Consider the following 20,855-nt stretch of genomic DNA (forward strand, 5'->3'; position numbering starts at 1 on the left):
TATTGGGGAAGACTGTGACCAGGTCCTCTGTCTTTCCTGCTCAGTCTGCTGTCCAGGTACTAAGCGTTGATGGGCAACTTCAAGGCCTTCTTATGGTTCTTGATCTTTAAAGCAGACTTGGACTAGAGAGCCCTTCAAATAGAAGATACCTTCAAAGGGAGGAACATTCAAGTAGGACACATGGCTAACCAAGAAGATGGTACTACCTATATTGTGTGTATACATACTGTACATATATGAAAAATCTATATTTGTATTTCCTGTTTTAAATCTTCAACTACTACTGGGATTTAAACAGTAGAAATAATGTTCTGGGTTAAGATTACTTAATTTATTTGCCAATACTACTTTTTCAAGACCTTCTCACTAGTAAGTAAATGGAGAAAATGATTGAGATTCCTCACTTTAAACTACAAACACCTTAATATTAAGATATCTGCCATTGCAACCACTGTTTCTAGTTTCACCCTTCAGCTAGAGAAGTTAAAGGCCAAGTTTGTTAGCACAATATATCAAAACACCACCCACATAACCTGTCCCCCCCATACACACACACACACTACCCTTGCATGAGTGAGGAATGGAATATAAAAGACATAAAGGACATAAATGGGAAGGCAGCAAGGAGCAGCATGTGTAAGACTGATGCAGCACTGTCTTTTGCAATCACTTCCATTCATTCACTTACTTCCAGATAAATGATGGCACATAAGGTTAGCCCCGTATCCTGTTCTTCCCCGTTCCTCCATACAATGATATCACTGTACAGCTAAGTGTGCCTAAACATCAACTTGAGCATTTCCCCATGCCAGTGATGTGGAGCAGAGGAGAGGAAACACATGATATGATATCCTGACGGAGGAAAGTGTTTGCAAATATTACAGGGAGAAGAACATCTTTACACAGGGCTGCTATTTTTGGCAGCAGCCCCCATGTCAAGCTAAAGATCTAGTTCTGCCCTCGTGGGAACTGAGATCTCCTTCTCTCAGTACAGTTGGAGGAAAATGGTTAAAACATTGTAAAAATATTTAAACTAAAACTTAAAATAAAACTCTGAAGGAGTAAGACCATCAACCATACGCACTTTTATTCAAACCATATTTTCCAGTATTCCTAGATCCCCTTTTACTATCACATCTATTGCCTTAGACTACATTACTTTAAACATGCACTCCCAAGCAAATAACCATGTTTCCTGTTTACTTAAAATAATTACGAAGGTTTCTCTGAAATTGTGATTTTCAAAGAAGGAACAAGCTGATCTAAAGATTCTCCATTTCCTTTAACACAGGAAATGTAGTGGATTTGGTTGTTAAATCACTTTGCAGAATAATAAATTTTGGGGAGTTCTCATCTTTGATGGGTTTCTAACAATTAGGAAGCGGGGGAAGGGGACTGTACAATACTCAAACAAGTCTTGAGCTGCTGAAAATATCTTTTAGAAATGTTAAATTTAATGACTCTCTAGTGCATGTCTGGGATTTCTCTGTAATCTTGTTGAGCAATGTGTAATATCCTGGCACCATCCCAAACATGCTCATTTAAGTAGTGGTAAAAGAAAGAATATCCATAAAACTAATTTGCTGCCTTAACTATTATTGTTTGTTTTATGAAACTTTAAATATAAGGAAAACCATGCTCTGTTTTAACTTTATCCTGTTTCTGCTCTCCAGAAATGTTATACAGATTTGTTGCGTTTTCAGTGCAGCCTTCCCTAGTTGCCTCTACCTGATCTAACCAATTATTTTACATGTGCTGACCAGCTGTGAAATAGAAAGGGGAGGGGGAGGGAAAAGTTTTTTAAAAATAGAGCAAACTTTGAGAGCTGGAAAGCAGAATTTCCTAGTTCACCCCCTTGGCTTGTTTAATACAATGAGGTGCCCAAGAGAGACAAGTAAATTACACAGGAGCATACACTAAACATCAAGTCACAGATTACATCCGTGCAGTGTTCCAGACCCTCTGGCAGGTCAAGGCAGCCTTGATTTAGAACCACATTCTAGCTCAACAATCCTTCACAGTTTTAGTTGTCCCCATGGCACATGGCTGCAGAGACTTGGGTATCAGGCCAGTAGCCTTCGGAAAAACATTCCACTGTAGTAAACTGATATTCTCAGTTTTACAGATTAGGAGGCTGACACGTTAGATTGTACAACTATAATGCTGATCTCAAAACACAAGACCTATGTCTCCCTCCACCACACTCACCTCACCCACAATTTATTTACTTAAATCACACCATTCAGCCTATAGACTCCATGGGTGGTTTACATTAAAAAAAATTCTCTCTCTCACACACACACACACTATGTATATGTGTTTATATCACAGATACATTTCTCTGGTTTAGATATTCAATTCCCAGCTTACTGTATTGTAATTACTATACTGAGCTATGGGACCACACATTCCCTCCTTCCCCTCCTTGAGACTTACAACATGGTTTAATTAAACCACAACAATTTAAGTCTGAAATAGGGAACTGTGGTTTATTGCCAGTTTATTAACCAGGATCTCAAACCAATTTCAAGTTGTGACTGTAACATTCCCCATTTTGGATCCAATGGCTAACAGCGGTTTGATCAAATCAGGATGTCAGAGCCAGGGGTGAGGAGGGAGCGCGCCCTGTCCAATTACTTGATTCCAGCTGCTAAAGTGCAATTTAGCAAGCTGGGATTTGAGTTTCTGAACTGAGCCGCTATCAAGATAAAAATCAGATGACAACAGCAATAAAATTTGACAATTAAATCAACTGATTTATACGACATAGGATCAAGCTGCTATCCCCAAAGCCTTAAAAAACAACAATACCTCTAGCCATTCACTAGTTCTGAAGACATCTTGGCAAGAACCAGGAGACACTCCCATTGCCCTGAGCAACTGCTTGTCTACACTTACGGGCATCCACCTCTCATTTTGAGATCTACAGACTGAGGCTGCCTGCAGGGCTGGCGTCTAAGGCATGTGCCAAGGATCCACATTCCAAGAGGGGTCTACTGACAAGAACCCCCTGGAGTTATTTCTTCTCTTTACTATTGCAACCTGCTTATTCACCTGCCTCTCGACCTCACCCAGACAATGGAGGCGGTGAGAAGGAGAAGCAGTAGTTGCCACTGCCTTCTTGTTCACTGGCTCTCTGCCTTCAAACAAGCAAACAGTAGTAATGATGAGGAAGAAAATGAGGAGCCATAGCAGCAAGAGGAGCCCATTGGAAGGGCCTTGCCCAATGGCCCTCAAAAATCTGGCGCCACCAGTGACTGCAAGGAGGTTTCTGTGACTCTCGGATTATGAATAACTCTGATTATGAAGGAGTATTCTGTAGTCATAATATTTGTTATTACCAACTTGGAAATAAAATCAGCTGATTTTTAAAATATAAAATATAAACTTGAGACTTTAAGAAGACGTAGAGACAGAAGGAACAGTGTTCCATTCTGAACCCCAGAATCATTTATTTAAATTTTCTCTTGTAAATATCTTAGCAGCTAATGCATTCTTGAGCCTGAGGTTACAGAACTGCGTAATTCCTTTTACATATTTTCTCAAAAATTATGCATCACCATGGGCCATTAACTGAAAGTAGATGACGCAAATACTAACAACTGAACTTCAACAATGCATTTTCAACATCCTTTGCAACCCCCACCCCCCCACCCCAAAAAACCCTACTCCAATATCTTGGGTAAAATTCATTGAAACCATTTAATGATTTCTGCATAATGGACACATCAAATGATTATGAAAACTCTTCTTAAATATTAGCACATAAACACACCTGACTTCCTGATATTTTCCATTCTGCTGTTCAGACACCAATGTACTTCACTTACCATACTAAAACAAAACAATCATACTTACGTATGGTGCTATAATTTCTGCTCTGATGCTTCCCAGCAATGGAAGAGTCTGAATGCACTGGTTAGGAAAGCAGCTGTCTGCAATATGATTTGACATGCGGCCCTAGCCTCCAACTTCAAAATATTTTTAAAACAATGATAAGCCCCTTAAGAGCTATTCCGAAAATCAGCAATACATTAACCCACATGTGGCAAACACAGTAGACCTACAGGATGTACTAAGGATTGCACCAGCCTATTATACTATCAACAAGAGGGTTGTGAATTGTTACAGAATATTTTAATACATTTCCAAGACACTTATAATTTAGTAACTAGATTATATTGGATAGGTAATACTGCTTAAACCGGCCATACTTCAGGACATTTAAACTGACTTAGTATAGGTTATTTTCAGAAAGATCTATCTAGATGTTGCAAGATAGAATATATCGAGTTGGAGCCGGACTTCATCATACATATAGTAGACCCAATAAAATTAATGGAATTTAAGTTATTCATGACTAATCTAAGTCCCATTGATTTCAATGGGTCTACTCTAAGTCTGGATCCAATCCATCATTTTTAGTGTTATGTTGCCCGGAATGCAATCTGCTTCATCTGACTATACGCATATTTTCTAAGAGGCCCACTAAATTGAATTGAGCTTACTCTCAAGTAATTGTGCCTAGGATTGCAGCCTGGTTTCTATTTCCAGTCATGTATATTTATAAAGAGAAATTAAAAGTTAAATATTTGATCACAGATCTGAGAAAAGTCTGAAAGAGCTGGGGATATTTAACCTAGCCCATTTCTTCCTCCCCGATACCCATATGCAGAGGGGTTCATAGTAAATGAGAAGGGTTTAAACAGTAAGTGGTGGAGAAATGAACAGATGAAAAAAGAATATGGACATACATTATCAATTAGTTATTTGGGGCTGGGCAGGAGAGGGGTGTCTCTAAATATCAGTGGCACAAAATTCTAGAATTCCACTCTCTGAGCTTTTCTACACAAGGCTGTTAATCCACTGCATCTACTTTCAGTTTCATCACAGAACTGAGATCCAAGCTCTTCACAAAGAGTGTTTCCTTTCCTGCTTTTCTGCTATATAGCCTCTAGGTGGAGCTGTAGTATAATGGAACAGCACAATTATACAAGAAGTCGTGTTTCCCCCCCACACACACTTTCTTTAAATAATACATTTTCCCTGCTCTAAAAAAAAAAAAAAACTTACCAACAGTGAAGTGAAAATGGAGGCTCAAAGCATTGTCTAAAGAACCTGTAAACAACTTTGAATAAGGGAATCACGAGCGCACGATATATGCCTCGTGTAGCAAAGTTCTCTGGCATTTTATGGGAACAAAGCTACATTGTTCTTGAAATGATTTAAGAATATTCTAAAGGTAAAACTTTTAACAGTATGTGCTAGGACCACAATGTGCACATTACATTCTTCAGGTTTTCTAAAAAGGACACTTAAAAACAGTATTTTTTTTATCTTGAAACAGCAGCAGCTGTCGGGCCTCAATCTGGAACAAGCTCTCAGTCCAGATCAGGTCCTGCATGAGTTTTCTGCTGAAAATTGCTCCCTCCCACTGTTGATCATTGCCTTTAAAAGAGCAGCTTTCTGTCAATATTTGTGGCAGTTAACTTTTGCCAAAGGCATCCCCTGTCTATAAGGTCAAAGGCAGAACTGAGATCCACAAAAGCAGCAAATAGCTCTTTTCTACCATTTTGTGAGTATTTTTGGATCACATGGTGGAGGACAAAACATTACCCTCCATAAACCCCTGCCTCTTCTTCTTCTTCTTCTTCTTCTTCTTCTTCTTCTTCTTATTATTATTATTATTATTATTATTATTATTATTTATTTATATAGCACCATCAGTGTACATGGTGCTGTACAGATTACACAGTAAATAGCAAGACCCTGCCGCATAGGCTTACAATCTAATAAAGTTGTAGTAAACAATAAGGAGGGAAAGAGAATGCAGACAGGCACAGGGAAGTGTAAACAGGCACCGGGTGGGGTGAAGCTAACAGTATAGAGTCAGAACAAACTCAATATTTAAAAGCTATAGGGAAAAGAAAAGTTTTTAGCTGAGTTTTAAAAGCTGTGATTGAGTTAGTAGTTCTCAAGTGTTCTGGAAGAGCGTTCCAGGCGTAAGGGGCAGCAGAAGAAAAAGGACGAAGCCGAGTAAGGGAAGTGGAGGTCCTTGGGCAGGCGAGAAGCATGCCATCAGAGGAGCGGAGAGCACGAGCGGGGCAATAGTGTGAGATGAGAGAGGAGAGATAGGCAGGAGCTAGGCCATGAAAAGCTTTGAAGGTCAACAGGAGAAGTTTATATTGGATTCTGGAGTGAATTGGAAGCCAATGAAGAGATTTCAGAAGTGGAGTGACATGGTCAGAGCGGCGGGCCAAGAAGATGATCTTAGCGGCAGAATGGTGGACAGAGACCAGCAGACTGATGTGAGACGAAGGAAGGCCAGAGAGAAGAAGGTTGCAGTAGTCCAACCGAGAGATAACCAGTGCGTGAACGAGAGTCTTGGCAGAAGAGACAGACAGCAATAACGGTGTTTTCAGTAGCCCAAGACTCCAATTTGCCCAATAAATATTTTGAATATAATTTAGACACAATATTCAATAGATTAATTGGTCTAAAATTCTTTGGGACAGCTTTGGAACCTTTTTTTATAAATAAGGACAACTATGCTTACTCCCCCTCTCTCTGGAATTTTCCCATGCTGATTAACATGGGTAAACAATAAGGCAAGAACTGGGGACTACCAACCAGGATTTGCTTTAAATAATTCTCCAGGGAGCACATCTTCTCCAGAGGCTTTTTTGATAGGTAGGGAATTAATTAGGATGTTTATTTCATCAACGGTTACTGGCTCCCATTAAGGATAGCAAGAAAGCCTAAATAAGTCCATGCTATTACGGGGATTCAATGTCATCCCAAAAGTAGACTGAATGAAAAGGGAAGAAAAATGGGCATGCCATTGCGCAGAGGTGATTTGATTGTCAATAGGGCCATATGCCTTTCTCATCCTTTTCTTATCCATTTCTTGTCACCAGGGCCCAGAATCTAGTTGAATCCCTTCCCATGGTTGCCCGACCTAACTCCACCCAAGTATGGCGTACATGCTCTGCCTTTTCCCCCTAAGTAAATTTTTATACTCTTTTCAAAGATATATATATAGAGAGAGAGAGAGACTATAATTTACTAGCAAATCTTCCAATCTCAATTGTCTTATAGCTCTTGCTAAGATGTGCTTCTGAGTGGCTAAGATGTGCTTCTGAGTGGCACACTGGGCATCAAACCAGCCATAGTTGGACTGTTTAGCTGGATACTTGGGTTTAAGGCTGGCCACAAAAGGTCTAATTTCTTGGACTAATTTATCAAAGATTTCCAAGAGTGAACCGCCCAGAGAGCTCCGGCTATTGGGCGATATAGAAATGTAATAAATAAATAAATAAGAGTTCTGGGTGAATCAAGAGTTGATCTCTTAGCAAAAGAGTCTTAGGGGACATTAGAAAGGAATTCATAGTAGCTTGTACCTTCCCATTCCAACGGGCCCTTTTATCTCCTTGAGTTATTAAGTTCTTAGGTGGAGCCATCAAATTTTCTGAAGGGGGTATTGGACTAAATAGAGGAAGGAGAAATTTTTGGATTGGCATATGATCACTCTCAGGTCTGACCACAACTTTAAAGTTAACAAACAATGAGATGGCTGGTTATGAGAGGATCACATAATCTATCACACTTTTCCCTTTAGGTCCTATGTAAGTATATAGATCTGATTGCCTTAGTTGCCTTACCAGAGAAAGGGCATTCCACTACTAAAATTTGAGGATTGTTTCCCTTTCTTTGAAACGTCAAAGATTGCGGTGACTGACTTTATCCTAGAAAGCTAAGAAAATTTCAAGAGGGTCAAAAGTCCTGCAAAAATAAAAAGATTGACAAGGTTGGCATCAATACCACATATAAAATTTTGCTTTAAAATATAACCATCAGAAAATACAAACCAAATGCTAAAGCTCAGAAAATACAAACCAAATGCTAATTTATTTTTCAGTTCTATGACACTTCTGAAAGATCCTCTAGCTATTTTTCAAGTAAACAGTTGCCTCTTTGTGAGGCAGCACTAAAAATACTTCACTAAAAGCCCTTTGTAGTGTTCCTAATAGACACATTCCTTGATCCTAGCTGGTATTCCAGAGCATCCTGAGTAACTGCAGCCATTTCAGACTAGCAAGAAAGAACAAATAACTAGGATCATAGAATTTTGGGAGGAACTAGGCATTACAAGACACATGGAGGTCCACCACTCCTTCTCGATTGTTTTCCTGTTACGTATAGCATTTATTATAATACATCATTGAATTGGACATTTTCCCACCCCATAGCAAACAACACAAGGTGAGGAAATGCCCAGTAAAATGTCATGTCACATGTTGTATTACACTACTTCTTACAAGGAAGAGGGGACAAAGACACACAGAACAGCATCTCCATATCTCTTGTAACATCTAGCGCTGCCCTTACAGTGTAAATATTTACATGAGTGTCAGGGGCTAAAAGGACAGGACGGAGGGCTAGGTGAGATCATAAGCAGGTCATAAACATGCGATCCTCCATCAGGTTAAAAGGGGGCAGAAGTTTTTATGTGGTCCATAACTCTTGTGAGAAACAATAACCTGCAAACCCAAGGAAAACGTGACCCAGAACCAGGTTTTTCAATAAAAGAATGAATATAAAATTAATTGACTTGAATAATTTTTTAATCCTCACTCCTGCACTTAAAAAAAAACAAAGGCAACCTCACTGCCTAATTAAAACAGGGAAGGAGTGAAAGAAGATGACAACAGTAGGTTCACAGGCAATTATAGGAAATGTTAACAGCTCATTGGGCAGAGCAGGGAGTCCCATCTAACATTTTTATTACATTTGTTAACTAATATAGTAAAATATTCTTCATGATATTAAAAAAAATGAAAAGTTATCTGTATTGTGAAATATATATTAGGTTCAGTCCACCAACACTGCTGGCAGAGACTTAAGGTTTGCCTGGATTAGTCTTTGCACTGGGTTTGAAGAATTAAAGTGATACTATTAACCTATCGGGGGCGTTAATAGCTGCTAGTCCCAACAGTTTTAAAAGACAGATTTGATCAAGGATAATGGCACAATAAACTTTTCAAATTTGTCGGGGGGCGATGGTGGGGGGGACAGCATAAAACTTTCCACAGTAATGACACAAACATTGTTAAAACCGAACAAATATAGTGTCTTATATCAAAGCCGAATTTCACAGCATTCGATCTTCAATTTCACTTCAGTGGGGTTTAGAATAAGCACAAAGTGAGATCTCTTTCTGCTTCTACTGAAGCTTACGCCTATTTTGAGATATTTGCACCCTGTCTAACCCAATCACATGATTGTTTAAATCATCTAAATACTTATTGAAAGCCAGTTCTGCATCCACCTTCCACAGCTGAGCCAGTATTTACTGTAAGCACCAAAAGTGAATTCTTGTTCTGTATTTCAAGCTCAACTGCCTAACAGTCTCTGTGGGGGAAAGTTAGGCACCATAGGAGCCACTTCCATTCAATTACATAACAAGCTAGGTTGTGCAAAATTCTAGTGTTGAGATTAAGAAATTAGCGAAACAATAACCTTTATTCGATGACAATCAATATTTTCAAACTCTAAACACGCATCTATACTGTAAAAACAACAATAACAAATGCTAATTCTAACCCTGTCCTCATTTTTTAAAAAAATGATCCCAGAAATGCATGGTGTAACTTTTACTAGATTACATGAATGACATCTAGTGGGCACATCACTACATGACAATTAAGTATTTTAACAATGTATTGCATCTTTGAATGGAAAGCAAATTGTTTCCAAGTCAAACTTAATGTCCAATTAAACTTTATTGTAAAGTTATGCAGATTTCTTAATTGTACACTTTTCCCTTGAATAGGAAATGTGTTTCCTTCACCCTCAGTTACCGTATTTCTTCGATTGTAAGACGCACACTAATTTCAGTACCACCAACAGAAAAAAAAAAAAAAACCTAAGACACACCCGTGATTCTAAGACTCACCCCGTTTTTAGAGATGTTTATATGGGGGGGAAAGTGCGTCTTAGAATTGAAGAAATACAGTAGTTAAAGTCTTGATCTCAGCCATTATTTTTTATGTTCGGAAGCCTTAAGAAGCACCTACACATTTTGTGACACATATAATATTTGTTAATATTCTCTTCTTAGTAGCAAAGTGATATTAATTTCAATCTCGGTTAAATTATATCTATATGCAACATAACTCATTGTCTTTAGTGTGGATTCTGTGACCCAGAACTATTTTGAGCCATTCTGTGCCATCTCAGATGGCTTGCCTGAGATTTCATCAATAATTACTTATCCCAGCTTGGAAGGTATTTCTAAGAGAGAGTATCTAAGAGAGAGGCAGACTACCTCAGCAGAAAAACACAGAATCAACAACGGAGGACAACACAGTCCAGTGAAAAGGAAGAAGGCATTAACAAAATAGATGCTTACAGAAACGCCCATCTATTGTTAAATACTCTCTCAAAGCACCAGGTAAGTTCTGCTCCTGGTTAAGATACTTAAGAAAGGGGTTGGTACTTGTTAAGCGAAAACAGCAGCAGTTGAGGCATAAACTGTAATTTGGCAATGTCACATCTTTCCTTGGTAAGAGACTACACTCATGCACCTGGTCAGCACAGCAGTCCCATCTCTTCCCCTACCCAAACTAAATTTTATGCTCCCTGAATTTATAAAGTAGTGTAGGGTGCTATGAAAAAGATACATGAAAAACCTCATCATGGGTGTACATCTGACATACACAGGGCACTGGATTACAGCTATAGCGTACTATAGCTCTCCCTAACTAGTTAACCTCGTTGCACTTACTTATGCAGGAAGTAAATTAAGAGCCATGACTTTGTTACCATAAAGCAGTGTGGACAAGCCTTCAGATAACCATCTCTTTGCATAAAGATAGGTCCTGACACCCAAGAAATGGCTGGGTATAGATCTGAAAGTGAAAAGACCTTCAAAAGTATCTTGTGATACAGCGTAAGGATATGCCGTTCAAAGGATGGAGTTATCTTTGAAAGTAGCCTAGTAGGCATACCCTAATGTTCAAACCCTTGGGAAGCTTAAGGTAGTACTTTGAGGTAGTACTTAAGGTAGTACTTAAGTACTTTAAGGTAGTACTATGGTACCTTGGGAAGCTTAAGGTAGTACTATGCTTTAAGATACTCCATATCTTAAAGCATAGCCTACTCCTCTTCTTAGGAACAAAATGACAGATTGGAAATGGTAGTCTGTCCTGAACAAGACTTCTCATACTCTAGTTTTTATTTCTAGCTTGAAAAGCTATTGTTAGGTGATATGGTATTAGCAATCATATGGGAACCAACACAAAGAAAATAAAGGACAGCCACAAAGCTATAATCTCTGGTTCACTGTTATTGAATTTAAAATTTCTAAGAGTGCATGGCTACTTGGGGCTTACTGGATGTTGTAGGGCTTCTTTCTCCCTATGCATGCATAGGATTGTGCCTGAAATGACTTAATAAACAGCTGACGTTTCTTCAGCCAACCTGTATAAAAGGAAAGCCCTCAATAATATAAAAGGTTATCTCAAAATAAGCAAAACTTTTAGTAGGGGATCAGAAATTGATTTAGAATTTGGGACACAGATATTTCCTCTCAAAGAAAAGTTACCAACGACAATCCAGTCAATGAAGGAAGAGATTACTGCCTAGGATGTGAAGATAGAAAGTTGGCATTAAGTACTGTAAAAGGTTTGATATGTACAACTTTGGAGGGGAAAAGTACTGTTTAAGCATGCAGTGTGCTGTGACCGTCTTCTGAGGTCATTGGTCAGAACTCCAACACAGAGTCCTAAACTTATAAATTCTTCAGGACATCCTTGAATAATTTCTCCTTTGTATTAACAGTGGCTGAAATAAAAGGGTAAAAATCCAGATTTGTCATCTTTAATACTGAATACAGTTCAGGAATATGATCTATCATCATATATTTCTCCCATCTCAACTTCAATAGGTGCAGTTTCACATCAGCAATCTTGCATCGTTCTCAGAGGATTGAGTGATTACTGAAAGGTCCAAGATGCAACCACAAAATGGAAAACTCTCTTTAATAAAGTGTCTTCAGCTATTAATTATGTGTGGTGGGTTTATCTTTGAAAGCAGCCTTTCATGTTCTCAAGCAGAGTTTCACAAAAAGCCTGTGAAACCCGGTAGTATATTATACATCAGCTCTTTCTTGGCAAAATTGCATTTCGCTTTCTGCATCAAGTTTTCATCTTAAAAGCAAACACTACGGAATATTATTTGGGCATTTAACTCTTGATTATTTCAGGCTGAAGGAAGACTTTGGGCTTTCTTGCTTTAATAGAAAGCTACATAAGCTATAGTACCAAAACTTCCTCAGCTGCTCCCTGCTTTTCTTTTCCTTTTGCAATTGGTTCGAGTTTATCCTTTTACGAGTCTTATCCTGTATGACACTAGCATGCCCGCACCTAATATTTAGATATAGTCACTTCTTATTTAACTTGTTCTGGAATTTGGAAGCCTGTTACTTTTATACTCTACACATGAAATAACACCTGCATTTCCCAATGGTCTCAATCATCTTGAAAGCAAGTTACCACAACCCTGCACATAAAAACACAAGAAAATCCATGGTGGATCAAACCAAGGGTCCATCTAGTCCAGCACTCTGTTTACACAGTGGCCAACCAGCTGTCAACCAGGGACCAACAAGCAGGACATGGTGCAACAGCACCCTCCCACCCATGTTCCCCAGCAACTGGTGCATACAGGCTTACTGCCTTGAATGCTGGAGATAGCACATAACCATTAAGGTTAGCAGCCATTGATAGCCTTCTCCCCCAGGAATTTATCCAATCCCCTTTTAAAGCCATCCAAATTGGTGGCCATCACTACATGTTGCGGTAGCGAATTCCATAGTTTAACTGTGAGTTGTGTGAAGAAGTACATCCTTTTATCTCTCCTGTATTTCTCTGTAGCCTGACAGGGACTAGTATTTTGTTGGGGATAACAACCGAAGGGATAGGGGTGTTGTCTGCATGCCCAGCTTGTAGACTTCTCATAATCACCTGGTTGGCTATTGCGGAAAATAGAATGCTGGACTAGATGGTTTAATTCAGAAGGCTCTTCTTTTGTTCCATAGGTTCAAAGGATGGTCATCACATGAAATGGAAGCATCTACCCCTCAACCCAAGGATGATGATGAAGTGTTCAGTTTTGTTCACTATCCCAATTCCTTCTAACGCAAAAGGGCACCAAAGCAGGTTAAACTCAATGCAAATCAGAGTTTTTAGCCTGGAAATTAAAAATATATATATTAAAAAGCTAAGATAGCAAATGCATCCCCCGGCATTATTGCATGAAAAAGAAAGGCTTCCATGAGATGAGGGTCCATTTGTGGGGTTTTGAATCTATGGATGGGACTGAAAACACCTTGTAAATTGCTCTGCCAGGAGAATAAACTCACTGCTAGCATGATGAGGGAATATGGGATTTTAACTATCATGTTTTTCTCCCACAGGAGAGAGACATCATATGGCAATAAAAGGCAAACCTTGCTTGTGATTCGGGGTCTTATATAACAAGGCTGATGTTTCCCTGTGTTAAAATGTACAGTGAAGTTGGGGGTGGATACGGAACAATGGCTCAGGAGGACTGTGACTGTAGGATAGATTGCAAACAGCTGCATAACTCACTGTATCCGGCAAACCTGGTCTCTAGCTGACTCACAATTCACTTTCATTTCAACCATCCACAGCTCTTCCTAGTTTCAACAATAAAGGTGTGTGTGCCATTCCAGGTCTGAGATGGAAATCAGCTAGAGCGGTATGTGTGCTTTTCTTTATTCTCCAACTGATATTTGAAGAGCTAATTAGAGATACATAAGGTGATATGCATTGACTTAGGGTGACCATGTGGAAAGGAGGACAGGGCTCCTGTATCTTTAACAGTTGTATTGAAAAGGGAATTTCAGCAGGTGTCATTTGTGTGCATGCAGGACCTGGTGAAATTCCCACTTCATCACAACAGTTAAAGCTGCAGGAGCTATACTAGAGTGACCAGATTCAAAACAGGGCAGGGCTCCTGTAGCTTTAACTGTTGTGATGAAGAGGGAATTTCACCAGGTGGCACATGCATACAAGTGACACCAGCTGAAATTCCCTTTTCTACGCAACGGTTAAAGGTACAGGAGCCCTGTCCTCCTTTCATATGGTCACCCTAATTGACTTAATAAATGCACATAGCGAAAAGCTTCCAATTGAAGCCAACTGTGCTTAAAGAAAGCACAGAGTTCTCCTCACTACACTGTTGCTGGTGAGAGAGATACTCTAGGCCAGGGGTAGGCCGACTTCAGTGTTGCAGGATGTACTTCGTTTTTCACTATAACTCTGATATCCGCCAACTTCAATTTGGCACAAAAGATATACACTTAGAATTAAAGAATTCTGGTAGTATTCTAACTCTTAGCAGTGGAAGCACCTTTAAAGTTGTAGATGTTTTGCAACTTGTTCTTCCACATTCCCTCTCTCACGCACACATCTTCTGGAAGGATGGCAAAGAATTTCATATTGATAATTGGTATCAAAGGGTTTGGCAGATAGCCCTCCTAGAAAAGTTGACGCAACAATTGAGGAAAGTACGAGGACAACAAAGCGAAGATAAATTTGAGGGGATATGGAAGAAATTCATTAATTATGTGAACCAAGAAGAAGATGGGAGAACACACCCTTCGGCATACATAGAATTATGGAAAACATAGGTGGATGGATAAAGAGATCTAGTACCCGGGGGTGGGGGCATAAATTAAATTAAATTGAATTGAAATGGAATGAAATAAATCAATCATTGTTAAATATCCTATATCTAGACTTGAATATATATTATATTCCAAATGTGCATATGTGATCTATTATTATTATTATTATTATTATTATTTATATAGCACCATCAATGTACATGGTGCTGTACAGAGTAAAACAGTAAATAGCAAGACCCTGCCGCATAGGCTTACAATCTAATAAAATCATAGTAAAACAATAAGGAGGGGAAGAGAATGCAAACAGGCACAGGGTAGGGTAAGCAGGCACCGGGTAGGGTAAAACTAACAGTATAAAGTCTGCGCAACATCAAGTTTTAAAAGCTTTAGGAAAAAGAAAAGTTTTTAGTTGAGCTTTAAAAGCTGCGATTGAACTTGTAGTTCTCAAATGTTCTGGAAGAGCGTTCCAGGCGTAAGGGGCAGCAGAAGAAAATGGACGGAGCCGAGCAAGGGAAGCCCAGAACTACAAAACAATTTAAAAAAATTACAAACAAACCAACCAACAAAACACACACACACACATCTTCCTCCTCCTCCCTTTCCCCGCTCTTTCCTTGCACAGATCTTGACATGATTTGCAGGTAGAAAATCTGTGTGGGGTTTTAAATGGCTATTTTTCACTGCGTACCTACACAGCTGTGCAGCTGTGAATATTAATCACACAAATGATTTTTAAGCCCACATTTCTGCACAGCTGTGAGAGTGTGCATGCAGTGAGTGTACTTTTTTTTTTAAAAAAAGCTACCTGAAATGGCAGCATGATCTCCCATTTTTTCCTACAACAGCAGCCCTAAACAGTGGCTTGTGGTGTGCATCTGCACTATAAACACAAATGATAAAACACACTTGACCCTTCAAATGCCTCTTACTTCTCCTGCAATTACAATGCAATGCATGTAGAGGGGGGCACCTGATTGCATTAGAAACATGATGGATACTGCACTGTATTCATTAATGTACCCACAGAGCAGCAATTGGATTTGAAAGAAAAACCGGCACAGAAGTGCCTCACAAACAAAAGGTGCTCCAGCATAGATCGCTCCCCAATTACTTAAAACTTTTTTCATTTCAGCAGTATAATTTAGGGGGAGTGGAGGAAGTAATTTTATTGCTATTGTTAAACTATTGAGAGCCAAAGGTCTTTGCCAATTTAGGACAGATCACCCAGAGACTCTACCAGTAGATCCAGATCTACTGTCTGTCCACCCATGCTCTCTACAATGTCTTACTTAGCCCCAGTCATCCTCTTCCTGCAATGGAGAACACATTTTCGCTAGCTTAGAAAGTCCAAAGGATGTTATGGGGAAACTAGGGCTTGGGGGTGTCAACATGAGTAGAAATAGCAAACAGCTCAAATAAGTAAGGATGGAATCCTATGGGCACTTACCTGGGACATACTTCTGAGTAGATACATATATGATTGCATTGTAAGCTTTGATTGGCATCATAAGAAGTCCCACCAAATAAAGAAACACACAGAAACCCAAACCACTATTTTGCAACATCCAGTTTCTGTTACAGTTTTCCACTAAACTTTCTCCAGTTCACTGAAACTGGGCTTAAGAGTAAATTTCATAAATAAAACTGAATGCATCCAACAAGATTAAGAATAATTAGGACAAACACACTTGCTGATTACTAACACATTTTAAACACTAAACAAATAATGATTGTATTGGTCATTTTCCTCGTGTGACACTGTTCAGGGTTGTGTCATGCACAGAGCCCCAGATGTTGAAATACTGTTTTCTAAAAAGAACCCTCTCAACATCTGTTAAAAAGAGATTCCCAAAGGTTACTTAATCCTTCATGATTTAATGACATTCTGACATTCTTAGAGTACCATAGCAAAGTCCACATCTTTTCATAATTGTAATTTAAAGCTTGTCGGAACACACACACATGCCAATTTTTAAGTTGTCTCAGGCAAAAAACAACAGCTCAATTTTCTTCTGAATTTCTAAGATTCAAAAACAACTCTGCCAAAATGTGTTTTACATAATTTTATTAGTAGTGTATTTCAACCTATATTTAACCACCTAAAAATGTTTAGAAACAAATTACTGCCTAGAAGAATATAATATTTAGTCTTTATATCATATTTCAGGAAGCAAAAAGGTAGTATATGATATCTTTGGGGAGTATAACTCAAACATTCTTGGGTTCAACTCCAAAAGACACCAGACTAGTTCATGCTTTGTCTGGTCACAAAATCGCTGAACCTCGGTTTAACCATCTGTTAAAAGAATGCAATGAAGTTTTACCTAGGATATTGCTAAAGAAGCTTGAGGAATTTGATCTTTGCAAATTCTAATACAAGCTGACCTGATCCACACCTCTCAGACTAATGTGCAACTCAGAATGTAGTCATCCTTCGGATTCCATATTTCTCTGAATTTTATAATGCAGTTCTTAGCTCAACAAAATGTGTTTAGGAACTAAAACACATGTGAAAGTGCCATGGACTGAAAATAGACTGGTCTATCCCTAGTCTGAGCAAACATCCAACAAAATAGGAGATATAAAATCTGCAGAAATATCTGCTGCAAACGACTACACCATACACAGGCCACACATAACAGAACTAATTTGGGGGGGGGGGGGGAGTTAATAATGATGGATTCAATCCTGGTTCTTAGTCTCTCTCAGCAAGGGGAGTAGGAATCTGCCTGTCATTCATTTCTTTCTCATTCTGGACTGCTGGCATTTTCTTCTCTCCAACTTCCACTGCAGCCCTTGAAACTGACATGCTTTCCATGACACTGACTTTCCCCTGTACAAACTATAGATTTACTGAACCATTCCCTTTCCTATCTGGTACATGTTCCCCTTCAACTGGGACATCATTCTTCTGTGCCTGTTTTGTATTTTGGAGTTCACATTTGTCACAAATCACATACTTCTGCAGGGCCGGTTTTGTAGAGTTACTCACAACTGATCATCACCTCTGATACTTCTCTCTGCTTTCTTCTGATACCTCTCTCTTTCTTCTATCTCCTCACAACTATATATTCAGAATATCTATAGACAACCCAAAATTGTTGCCAGCGCACTCTCTTTTATTGCTTTTCCCCCACACTCATCAGGGATTTTGCTGCCTGATGCAAACAGTGTTCTGCTGGGCTTCTGTCATGATGAGGGTTTGACATTGCTGGCTGATGGTGAGATCTTGATTGAAGGGTTATGATATGGGTTGGGAGTTTACCAAGGCTTTGGGAAAAGCTGGTTTCCCAAAGAGACAGGATGCCTTGGAGCGCTCAAAGTGGTGTAGGGGCTGGAAGCCAGGCAAGCTTCTCTGTATGTTGCTCCAACAAGATGCAAATCAAGACAGAGCCTTAAGTAGGGGTTTTGCTTCCTTTAGGCTGGTTGGTCCTGCCTTCTCAGACTGAGGCCTTTGCTCTTAAAGGAGCATGGTCTGTTTTAGCAGCCTCAGGCTACAATGACCTACAAGTGGCTATGTCATGCTAGACTTTTCATGGCTTGAGTCTCTGACATATGAAAGTGGCAATGTGGCCTCCTCTGGATACATAAGGGGCAGGTCCCTAGGGGTCTTCCTGAGGAACTAGGTCCTAGAGAAGTGGAAGCCTTGTAATGCCTTTCTGTAACTTAATCCTCTCCCTGAACTGTTACCTCAGGACCCTCCTCTTCTGAGTATGAGGGGTCAGGATTCTCCAAGGATGAGAGTTTGGGGTACTGATCTATTACAAAAAGCAAACGATGCCTCATCCACCAAGGTGTATGGTACCCAAAGCCAGCCACATTATTTTGGTATGTGAGGCAGAAAACCCCACAACCACCTCTCCCTGGCAGTAGCAAATTAAATAACTAAAAATGTGCTGCCTTTTCATGACATCTAAAATTTGCTGCTGGAAGCAGCTGCCTCACTTTGCCTAATGGTAGGGCTGGCTCTGGTACTGGTCATGTGGACACTTCTTATTCCAAGTAGAATGAAGTTGGGTTATGGATATAGCTTTTAAAAATTCAGCAATCCTGAGTACTTCATATGCGAAATCGGTTTGATCTTCTCGCCTTTATTAGGATTCCCCTCTGGGTGATATTTCAGTGTGTTTCCAATCAGCTCTTCTCATCTCCCACTGGAGCTGTTGAGCAAAGCCTACTTCACCTTGGTGCCTTCCACTGGTAAATAAGGTCTAGAACCAAAGTTCTGAGCACAGTTTCAGCCTATGTGATCAGGGTGCTCTTGAGGAAAGCAATCCCTGAGCAAGCCATGAAACTTAACTAGATTTTGGGGACTTACTTGAAAGATGCACAGCAGGCAAAATGCTGTCGTTTCTGTAATATTATGCTCTGAGAGGAGCAGGGACATATTCTCCCAAGGTCCAAAGGCCTGCTTTTGTATATTTACCATTAAAAGCTGGCAACCATGTAACTCCACTTCTGAAATCTCTTCATTGGCTTCCAATTCACTTCAGAATCCAATATAAACTTCTCCTATTGACCTACAAAGCTTTTCACTGTCTAGCTCCTCCTATCTCTCCTCTCTCATCTCACACTATTGCCCCGCTCGTGCTCTTCGCTCCTCTGATGCCATGTTTCTCGCCTGCCCAAGGGTCTCTACTTCCCTTGCTCGGCTTCGTCCATTTTCTTCTGCTGCCCCTTATGCCTGGAACGCTCTTCCAGAACATTTGAGAACTACAAGTTCAACCGCAGCTTTTAAAGCTCAGCTAAAAACTTTTCGTTTTCCTAAAGCTTTTAAAACTTGATTTTGTTCTGACTTTATACTGTTAGTTTTACCCTACCCTGTGCCTGCTTACCCTACCCTGTGCCTGTTTGCATTCTCTTCCCCTCCTTATTGTTTTATTATGATTTTATTAGAATGTAAGCCTATGCGGCAGGGTCCTGCTATTTAATGTTTTACTCTGTACAGCACCATGTACATTGATGGTGCTATATAAATAAATAAATAATAATAATAACCAGACCAGTGATGCAAGTAGCAGCCTTTAAAACTATATCTTTAGACGCAAAGCCATCTTTGTATAGTTCAATGGGACAATGCAGATTTATTTTCCTCTCTTGCACTTTTCCCACAGAAAAGGGAGAGGGGGAGATTATAAAACAGAAAAAGCAACGGCTGCCTAATTAAATGGATTATGATGGAAATAAGAGTGAGTATTGGGAATGAGCATAGCTTTATCTGGAATAAAAGCATTACGTTTATAATAGGTCAGATGTTTTAGGCATGGAGCTGCAACTACTATTTTGTATAAACATTTATGTAAACATTCAAATATATTTTATATAAATATGCAAGTCCACGGCCTTATAATTTGGAGTTTTTCATATATTTTGGTTCCTATAAAGCTTGATTTTCATTAAGTTGCCATCCCACATAATTACAAAGAAGCACCATAAAATACACAGACAGTCACCAATGAGGGCTCAAAAAGCAATATAAACCGTTGGTCTTTCAAGGTCTTTATTCATTCTGTGCATAAGAGCTAACTTTCCTTTTTGGTAAGTGCTGTGGAATACAAACCATGTTCCTTAAAATAAGATATAGGCTGCTTCACTCAGCCAGCTAGTAATAATTTCTTGTTAGAAGCTGGCGAGGAATATATATGCAAAATATAATATGTAGAAAGTGAGCAAAACATTGTTCTAACCAGGCAAAGGAGGATTTCTGAAAGCTATAGCTCACAGAAAGTGAGGCACTTCTCAATGCCAAAGCTAACAAAAACGTAGAATGAGAAAAATGCACATAACTTTCCCATTTGCTTACCTGGTAAGGAACAATGCTTGCATGAGCAGTACCCCATCGTTTAGATTCTGTTTCGCAGTTTAAGAAATTGCTTGCTATATAGGTAAGGCAGGCAACCTGCAAAGACATGAAAAGGCACAAAGATCAAGTCCTGAGATTTTAGTCTGCTGCATTCGTATCTTGAATACAAAATTACATCTTTATTTCAGAGCATTGTATCAGGGCATTAATTACTCTGTTGAGGTACAGAAGAAGAAACACTTCTAGCTGTTGACCTAGAATGCAAAACTAGACACCTTATTATATAATTAGGAAAAAAACAGAATCGCTTTCAAACAATTTCATGAAAGTGGGTCAAGG

At 39.3% G+C, this 20,855-nt stretch overlaps 1 protein-coding gene across 2 annotated transcripts in view; it reads right to left on the reverse strand.

The window, feature by feature from the left end:
* The window catches only part of SUGCT (succinyl-CoA:glutarate-CoA transferase), a 346,647-nt gene that overhangs the window by 276,977 nt on the left and 48,815 nt on the right, over nucleotides 1-20,855 (reverse strand). For both annotated transcript variants that reach the window (XM_063129498.1, XM_063129489.1), the window contains one exon: nucleotides 20,517-20,612. In XM_063129498.1, coding sequence (XP_062985568.1) covers nucleotides 20,517-20,612 — 96 coding nt within the window. The remainder of the gene's footprint in view (nucleotides 1-20,516; nucleotides 20,613-20,855) is intronic.

Source organism: Elgaria multicarinata, chromosome 1, assembly GCF_023053635.1.
Source record: "Elgaria multicarinata webbii isolate HBS135686 ecotype San Diego chromosome 1, rElgMul1.1.pri, whole genome shotgun sequence".
Lineage (NCBI taxonomy): Eukaryota > Metazoa > Chordata > Lepidosauria > Squamata > Anguidae > Elgaria > Elgaria multicarinata.